The 10,000-nt window shown below is 44.8% G+C and overlaps 2 protein-coding genes across 5 annotated transcripts in view; both read left to right on the top strand.

The window, feature by feature from the left end:
• TTC7B (tetratricopeptide repeat domain 7B) overlaps positions 1-10,000 on the top strand; it is a 159,847-nt gene that overhangs the window by 90,567 nt on the left and 59,280 nt on the right.
• Positions 1-10,000, top strand: part of LOC130295420 (pleckstrin homology domain-containing family A member 7-like) — a 29,391-nt gene that overhangs the window by 559 nt on the left and 18,832 nt on the right. The window contains exons 1-5 of one of the 4 annotated variants that reach the window (XM_056546131.1): positions 1-78; positions 988-1,074; positions 6,952-7,005; positions 7,239-7,319; positions 8,590-8,658. The exon at positions 1-78 is cut by the window's left edge and continues 559 nt beyond it. In XM_056546131.1, the coding sequence (XP_056402106.1) occupies positions 1-78; positions 988-1,074; positions 6,952-7,005; positions 7,239-7,319; positions 8,590-8,658 (369 nt within the window). The remainder of the gene's footprint in view (positions 79-987; positions 1,075-6,951; positions 7,006-7,238; positions 7,320-8,589; positions 8,659-10,000) is intronic. The other 3 variants (XM_056546132.1, XM_056546134.1, XM_056546133.1) reach the window with 3 other exon arrangements.

Raw genomic sequence — 10,000 nt, 5'->3', positions numbered from 1 at the left:
ACCGTGCGACCAGAGGAAAGAGCAGCCGACATCCCGTACATCGGGTCACCTCAGAAGACGCGGGTCCAGGCTGTGAAGGTAAAGACCGGTACTGGTGCCCCATAGATCCCACTGACCCTATGGGAGTCCTAACTGGGGACATGGGGGAGAGGTGTGCGCTCCATGTGGGCAAGGGAGGGTCTGACACTTGGGTGAGGGGGCGGACACTTGGGTGAGGGGGCGGAAACTTGGGTGGAGGGGCAATCACTTTGGTTGGGGCGGACCCTTGGGTTGGGTGAGGGGGCGGTCACTTGGGTGGGGTGAGGGGGTGGACGCTTGGGTGAGGGGGCGGACCCTTGGGTGGGGTGAGGGGGCGGTCACTTGGGTGGGGTGAGGGGGTGGACGCTTGGGTGAGGGGGCGGACACTTGGGCGGGGTGAGGGGGGTGGACACTTGGGTGGGGTGAGGGGGCGGACACTTGGGTGGGGGGGCAGACATCTTAGTTGGGGATGACTCTTGGGTGAGGGGGCGGACACTTGAGTGGGGTGAGGGGACAGACACTTAGGTTGGGGAGCAGACATCTTGGTTGGGGCAGATTCTTGGGTGAGGGGGCGGACACTTGGGTGGGGGGGCGGACATCTTGGTTGGGGCAGGCTCTTGGGTGAGGGGGCGGACACTTGGGTGGGGGGGCAGACATCTTAGTTGGGGATGACTCTTGGGTGAGGGGGCGGACACTTGAGTGGGGTGAGGGGACAGACACTTAGGTTGGGGAGCAGACATCTTGGTTGGGGCAGACTCTTGGGTGAGGACGCGGACACTTGGGTGGGGGGGCAGACATCTTAGTTGGGGATGACTCTTGGGTGAGGGGGCGGACACTTGAGTGGGGTGAGGGGACAGACACTTAGGTTGGGGAGCAGACATCTTGGTTGGGGCAGACTCTTGGGTGAGGGGGCGGACACTTGCGTGGTCTTTGTGATCCTTGTCTAAACTTCCCCGCTCTCTCCTCCAGTCCTCGTCTCACATGGACCGCCGCTCGATGCCCTCCATGGGATACATGACGCACACCGTAAGTGCCCCCAGTTTGCACGGACAGTCGGTAAGAACTTTTCCTCCTCATCTTATTTTGCCATTTTGTACCTAAAAGTCCATAGTCGATGCTTTTCCTCTATTAACTCTTTGTATTCCGAAGGGCTCTCTTTGTAGAGACCTGTGGCCCCTCCCGGGGGCCCCCTGTGTATTCACCATATTGTGCTGCAGATGCAGCCGAATAACATCCGAAATTATACAATGGGCAAAATAAGGCGACATCAGGTGACCTGTCTGCCATCCCACGCTCCCCGCAGCGTCCGTCCTCTCCGCAGCGTCCGTCCTCCCCGCAGCTTCCGTCCTCCCCGCAGCTTCCGTCCTCCCCGCAGCTTCCGTCCTCCCCGCAGCATCCGTCCTCCCCGCAGCTTCCGTCCTCCCCGCAGCATCCGTCCTCCCCGCAGCATCCGTCCTCCCCGCAGCTTCCGTCCTCCCCGCAGCTTCCGTCCTCCCCGCAGCTTCCGTCCTCCCCGCAGCTTCCGTCCTCCCCGCAGCTTCCGTCCTCCCCGCAGCTTCCGTCCTCCCCGCAGCATCCGTCCTCCCCGCAACATCCGTCCTCCTCGCAGCATCATCTCCAGGGGGATCTCCAGCCTGTGCAACTAGAACTCCTGATGGCCATACTGGGAGCTGTAGTTATACAACATCTGGAGTGCTCCGGTCTGAACAGCGCAGCTGCTTTATTGCCTCACCAACCTGTAGGCACCTATGACCTCATCACTGATTACTACCCCTTTAAGGTCTTAATGGCCACTATGATGTCATAATTAACTAGTTTACCTTCCTTTTAAGACATAATGACCGCTGTGACGTTACAATAACATCTATGATGTCATCAATAAACAATGTATGTCCCTTTATGGTTTAATGACCATCACAAGGATACCTATGACATCATCACTAACCAGTATACTGCTCCCCTAAGGCCTAATGAGCTCCATAATGTCACAATGGCACCTATGATGTCACAATTAACCAGTGCACCCCACCTTTAAGACTTAATGACATCACAAGGACTCCTATGACATCATTAGCCAATGTATTGCCCCTTTAACACCTATTGAGCACTATGACATCATTAGGGCCCCTATGATGTCATCCATAACCAATTTAGTGCCGCTGAAGGCTTATTGACCACTATGATATCACAAAGGAAGCTATGACCTCACATAAAAGCTTACCACTCCTTAACTATGACATCACATAAAAGCTTACCGACTCCTTAACTATGACCTCACATAAAAGCTTACCACTCCTTAACTATGACATCACATAAAAGTTTACCACTCCTTAACTATGACATCACATAAAAGCTTACCACTCCTTAACTATGACCTCACATAAAAGCTTACCACTCCTTAACTATGACCTCACATAAAAGTTTACCACTCCTTAACTATGACCTCACATAAAAGCTTACCACTCCTTAACTATGACCTCACATAAAAGTTTACCACTCCTTAACTATGACATCACATAAAAGCTTACCACTCCTTAACTATGACCTCACATAAAAGCTTACCACTCCTTAACTATGACCTCACATAAAAGTTTACCACTCCTTAACTATGACATCACATAAAAGCTTACCACTCCTTAACTATGGCATCACATACAAGCTTACCACTCCTTAACTATGACCTCACATAAAAGCTTACCACTCCTTAACTATGACCTCACATAAAAGCTTACCACTCCTTAACTATGACATCACATAAAAGTTTACCACTCCTTAACTATGACATCACATAAAAGCTTACCACTCCTTAACTATGACATCACATAAAAGCTTACCACTCCTTAACTATGACATCACATAAAAGCTTACCACTCCTTAACTATGACCTCACATAAAAGCTTACCACTCCTTAACTATGACCTCACATAAAAGTTTACCACTCCTTAACTATGACCTCACATAAAAGCTTACCACTCCTTAACTATGACCTCACATAAAAGTTTACCACTCCTTAACTATGACATCACATAAAAGCTTACCACTCCTTAACTATGACCTCACATAAAAGCTTACCACTCCTTAACTATGACCTCACATAAAAGTTTACCACTCCTTAACTATGACATCACATAAAAGCTTACCACTCCTTAACTATGGCATCACATACAAGCTTACCACTCCTTAACTATGACCTCACATAAAAGCTTACCACTCCTTAACTATGACCTCACATAAAAGCTTACCACTCCTTAACTATGACATCACATAAAAGTTTACCACTCCTTAACTATGACATCACATAAAAGCTTACCACTCCTTAACTATGACATCACATAAAAGCTTACCACTCCTTAACTATGACATCACAGTTACATCTATGATGGCACAGAGGGAGTGATGTCATGGCCTTGTGATGGTCGCCATGTAACCCATTGTTGTCCTTAAAGGGGAAGTGCAGGACTGTGCATCATTTCCTGGCATGCTGCCTCTTTAACCCCCTCCTGCCTGTACCCTGTAGTGCTCCCCCCTCTCTGAGCGCTTAGTTATGTCAGGGATGAGGCGCTGGTAATATCCCAGACGTGCGGTCACTGACGCATTCTCGTGTCCTCACATGAACCAGCGAAGCCGCATGTCTCTTCCTGCGAGAGAAATTCAATTATTGAAATGTTCAATGCAGCTCAGAGCGGGGGGAGGGCAGAGCATCTGCTCACAGATCATTCTAATGAGGGCCCCCCGCCCCTCAGATCATTATAGTGAGGGGCACCCCACATTTATCATCCCCCTGCACAGGGGAACATGCACCGAGCTACCCAACATCTCATATATCCCCTGCATGCCCCCATTACTGTGCATGGAGTGCAGGGGTCCACATGTGTGTGCATGAGGATATACCCCCTATATGTTATCATGTAATTATTACTGGGGGTGTATAGATAGATGAGTGTGATCTACAGATTATTACTGGGGCTGTATAGATAGATGAGTGTGATCTACAGATTATTACTGGGGGTGTATAGATAGATGAGTGTGATCTACAGATTATTACTGGGGATGTATAGATTGACGAGTGTGATCTACAGATTATTACTGGGGGTGTATAGATAGATGAGTGTGATCTACAGATTATTACTGGGGGTGTATAGATAGATGAGTGTGATATACAGATTATTACTGGGGATGTATAGATAGATGAGTGTGATCTACAGATTATTACTGGGGATGTATAGATAGATGAGTGATCTACAGATTATTACTGGGGGTGTATAGATAGATGAGTGTGATCTACAGATTATTACTGGGGGTGTATAGATAGATGAGTGTGATCTACAGATTATTACTGGGGATGTATAGATAGATGAGTGTGATCTACAGATTATTACTGGGGATGTATAGATAGATGAGTGTGATCTACAGATTATTACTGGGGGTGTATAGATAGATGAGTGTGATCTACAGATTATTACTGGGGGTGTATAGATAGATGAGTGTGATCTACAGATTATTACTGGGGGTGTATAGATAGATGAGTGTGATCTACAGATTATTACTGGGGGTGCATAGATAGATGAGTGTGATCTACAGATTATTACTGGGGGTGTATAGATAGATGAGTGTGATCTACAGATTATTACTGGGGGTGTATAGATAGATGAGTGATCTACAGATTATTACTGGGGGTGTATAGATAGATGAGTGATCTACAGATTATTACTGGGGTTGTATAGATAGATGAGTGTGATCTACAGATTATTACTGGGGATGTATAGATAGATGAGTGTGATCTACAGATTATTACTGGGGTTGTATAGATAGATGAGTGTGATCTACAGATTATTACTGGGGATGTATAGATAGATGAGTGATCTACAGATTATTACTGGGGGTGTATAGATAGATGAGTGTGATCTACAGATTATTACTGGGGGTGTATAGATAGATGAGTGATCTACAGATTATTACTGGGGGTGTATAGATAGATGAGTGATCTACAGATTATTACTGGGGGTGTATAGATAGATGAGTGTGATCTACAGATTATTACTGGGGATGTATAGATTGATGAGTGTGATCTACAGATTATTACTGGGGGTGTATAGATAGATGAGTGATCTACAGATTATTACTGGGGGTGTATAGATAGATGAGTGATCTACAGATTATTACTGGGGGTGTATAGATAGATGAGTGTGATCTACAGATTATTACTGGGGGTGTATAGATAGATGAGTGTGATCTACAGATTATTACTGGGGGTGCATAGATAGATGAGTGTGATCTACAGATTATTACTGGGGATGTATAGATAGATGAGTGTGATCTACAGATTATTACTGGGGGTGTATAGATAGATGAGTGTGATCTACAGATTATTACTGGGGGTGTATAGATAGATGAGTGATCTACAGATTATTACTGGGGGTGTATAGATAGATGAGTGTGATCTACAGATTATTACTGGGGGTGTATAGATAGATGAGTGTGATCTACAGATTATTACTGGGGGTGTATAGATAGATGAGTGATCTACAGATTATTACTGGGGGTGTATAGATAGATGAGTGTGATCTACAGATTATTACTGGGGGTGTATAGATAGATGAGTGTGATCTACAGATTATTACTGGGGGTGTATAGATAGATGAGTGATCTACAGATTATTACTGGGGGTGTATAGATAGATGAGTGTGATCTACAGATTATTACTGGGGGTGCATAGATAGATGAGTGTGATCTACAGATTATTACTGGGGATGTATAGATAGATGAGTGTGATCTACAGATTATTACTGGGGATGTATAGATAGATGAGTGTGATCTACAGATTATTACTTGGGATGTATAGATAGATGAGTGTGATCTACAGATTATTACTGGGGGTGTATAGATAGATGAGTGATCTACAGATTATTACTGGGGGTGTATAGATAGATGAGTGTGATCTACAGATTATTACTGGGGATGTATAGATTGATGAGTGTGATCTACAGATTATTACTGGGGGTGTATAGATAGATGAGTGATCTACAGATTATTACTGGGGGTGTATAGATAGATGAGTGTGATCTACAGATTATTACTGGGGTTGTATAGATAGATGAGTGTGATCTACAGATTATTACTGGGGGTGTATAGATAGATGAGTGATCTACAGATTATTACTGGGGGTGTATAGATAGATGAGTGTGATCTACAGATTATTACTGGGGATGTATAGATAGATGAGTGTGATCTACAGATTATTACTTGGGATGTATAGATAGATGAGTGTGATCTACAGATTATTACTGGGGGTGTATAGATAGATGAGTGATCTACAGATTATTACTGGGGGTGTATAGATAGATGAGTGATCTACAGATTATTACTGGGGGTGTATAGATAGATGAGTGATCTACAGATTATTACTGGGGGTGTATAGATAGATGAGTGATCTACAGATTATTACTGGGGGTGTATAGATAGATGAGTGATCTACAGATTATTACTGGGGGTGTATAGATAGATGATTGTGCTCCATAGATTATTACTGGGGGTGTATAGATAGATGAGTGATCTACAGATTATTACTGGGGGTGTATAGATAGATGAGTGTGATCTACAGATTATTACTGGGGATGTATAGATAGATGAGTGATCTACAGATTATTACTGGGGATGTATAGATAGATGAGTGTGATCTACAGATTATTACTTGGGATGTATAGATAGATGAGTGTGATCTACAGATTATTACTGGGGGTGTATAGATAGATGAGTGATCTACAGATTATTACTGGGGGTGTATAGATAGATGAGTGTGATCTACAGATTATTACTGGGGGTGTATAGATAGATGATTGTGCTCCATAGATTATAGGAAGTATATACCAGTAGATGATGTATATCTAGTCGCTCTGTTTTCTCCGTTCTTACGTTGCTCTTTTTCCTCCGGAGGCCGATGACACTTACATTCAGCTGAAGAAGGAGCTGGAGTACCTGGACCTCAAGGTAACAATCGGATTCTGGACGATCACTATCCTGGGGGGTCAGAATGATAAAGTAGTGGGTGGTCAGTCCACCAGGTCACATGATGTGATTGCAGGAGGGGGTGGAGCCTGAGATTGTTGGTTTCATGTATATATGGCGCAGTGTGAAGCGGCCCTTACCTCGGGTGGCGCAGGGATATGAGGCTCCTGAACTGTCTGTGGATTTCACCCCGAGTCTCTTCTGATTTGGCGCAGATAAAGTATAATGAACCTCTGATCAACTTGGTTCACAGTGTTTTACGGAACTCCACCCCGGGGTACCGAACGAGCATAAACGTAAGCCGCCTCCAACGTATCATCATCTCACGGCTTTGCGGCAGTTTTGTTACCTTGTGATGCAGCTTCTTTACAGGTTTTTTTTTTTTTTGTTATGTCATTGTTGTGGTTTATTTGCCTGCTGATGCTTGTAGTCCGCCTGCTGATTGTTCGAAAATGTACTACTCTCTGGCGCTCAGCTCTGTGTCCGGCATGTTCACACGTAATGGTGCCAGTTACCGCGTACGGTTTTGTTAGGGCGGTTCATGATACAGGATGTTTAATTCTGCTGTGTGCAAAAAAGTATTTAACTGCGCTATTGTTGGCGTTAATTTAAATCAGTGTTTCCCAACCGTTGTGCCTCCAGCTGTTGCAAAACTAAAACTCCCAGCATGCCCGGACAGCCGTTGGCTGTCCGGGCATGCTGGGAGTTGTAGTTTTGGAACAGCTGGAGATTCACTGTTTGGGAAACATTGATTTAAGTTGTATACATTAGAATCCTTTTTTAATAATGTAAGTCAATAGGGGGTAGCGGCCATCTTTACCAGTAGCGGCCATCTTTACCATCCCATAACCTATCCTTTTTTTCCTTTTTCATGTGTAAAAAATTAGCAAAAAACAGAAACAAAAGCTGCAGTGTGAGCACGGTCTCTGCAGGGATTGGCTGCATTTTTTTTAACCATTTCCTCTCTGCTCCTAACACCGTTTTGCAGATTATGCGATAAAGAAGAAACGTACAATATAAATATCCGGTGACAATACACAGTGTGTGAATGAGTAGGTACAGGGATATTATTAGGATTCGCCTAAATACCTGCAGCCTGGTATCAGTGTATGCTGGGAGTTATAGTCCCACAGCAGCTGGAGAGTTACCCTCACGTACTGTGAGTGCGAGACGTCCATGTATCCAGCGGTCCTGTCAGTGTCATAGTCGAGACCGCACGCTGATAAGTGATCAATGGTTACCCTTCTCCTCACCGTAACAATGGATCCTGTAAGACGTCACGTGACGGAAACAATCGCCACCGTTATCGGTATCATGTGACTGCCGCCTATACTACTCTAGACAAAAGAATAAGTTTGCTTCTCCATTTTTTACCTCTCCTATTTAATGCGAGGCTCCTCCCATTCTTCATGGTCACATGACATGCGTGTGAAATGTGCGGCTGGCAGTTGTTCCCGGGACGGTCTCATTACACGCCGTTTGCTGCATGCGCCCGTGGCTTCTCTGTATTTCTCCAGTCTGTAGTTACGTGTCTGTCTCTTATACGTTGGGTTTTATGATTGTCAGGTGACCGGGCGAGAATCCTTCAGGGATCGATCCATGAAACCCGTCAGAATCGCGGAAAGTGACATTGATGTAAGTGAAGTGTGCGGGATAACGGGGAGCACGCCAATGACTGCCTTATGGATTCACTAAACATGGCGTCTGCTGAAGGACATTATACACCCGCAGCATCGACAGTCACATAGAGATCCCAATAATCCCAATCACCTCTCTCTCTCATGTATCTCTCGGCACTCTCTTCTGTCTCTCTTTATCTCTCTCTTCTGTATCTCTCTTTCTCTTCTGTATCTCTCTTTTTCTCTCTCTCTCTCTCGTCTCTCTCGTCTCACTCGTCTCTCTCTCTCTCTTGTATATCTCTTGGCTCTCTCTCTTGTATCTCTCTCTCTCTCTCTCTCGTATATCTCTCTCTCTAGTATCTCTCTCTCTCTTGTATATCTCTTGGCTCTCTCTCTTGTATATCTCTCGGCTCTCTCTCTCTCTTGTATATCTCTCGGCTCTCTCTTGTATATCTCTCGGCTCTCTCTTGTATATCTCTTGGCTCTCTCTCTTGTATATCTCTCTCTCTCTCTCTTGTATATCTCGGCTCTCTCTTGTATATCTCTCTCTCTCTCTTGTATATCTCTCTCTCTCTTGTATATCTCGGCTCTCTCTTGTATATCTCTCGGCTCTCTCTTGTATATCTCTTGGCTCTCTCTCTTGTATATCTCTCTCTCTCTCTCTTGTATATCTCGGCTCTCTCTTGTATATCTCTCTCTCTCTTGTATATCTCTCTCTCTCTTGTATATCTCTCGGCTCTCTCTTGTATATCTCTCGGCTCTCTCTCTCTCGTATATCTCTTGGCTCTCTCTCTCTAGTATCTCTCTCTCTCTTGTATATCTCTCGGCTCTCTCTCTCTCTTGTATATCTCTCTCTCTCTCTTGTATATCTCTCGGCTCTCTCTTGTATATCTCTTGGCTCTCTCTCTTGTATATCTCTCTCTCTCTCTCTTGTATATATCTCGGCTCTCTGTTGTATATCTCTCTCTCTTGTACATCTCTCTCTAGTATCTCTCTCTCTCTCTTGTATATCTCTTGGCTCTCTCTCTCTTGTATATCTCTCGGCTCTCTCTTGTATATCTCTTGGCTCTCTCTGTTGTATATCTCTCTCTCTTGTATATCTCTCTCTTGTATATCTCTCTCTCTCTCTGGTATATCTCTCAGCTCTCTCTCTCTCTCTTGTATATCTCTCGGTTCTCTCTCTTGTATATCTCTCTCACTCTCTCTTGTATATCTCTTGGCTCTCTCTCTTGTATATCTCTCTCTCTTGTATATCTCTCGGCTCTCTCTCTCTTGTATATCTCTCGGCTCTCTCTCTCTCTGGTATATCGCTCGGCTCTCTCTCTCGTATATCTCTCTCTCTTGTATATCTCTCGGCT

The sequence above is a fragment of the Hyla sarda genome, chromosome 11 (assembly GCF_029499605.1).
Source record: "Hyla sarda isolate aHylSar1 chromosome 11, aHylSar1.hap1, whole genome shotgun sequence".
NCBI lineage: Eukaryota > Metazoa > Chordata > Amphibia > Anura > Hylidae > Hyla > Hyla sarda.
Note: the sequence above shows the minus strand (reverse complement) of the source record. Positions and strands in the feature narration are given on the sequence as shown.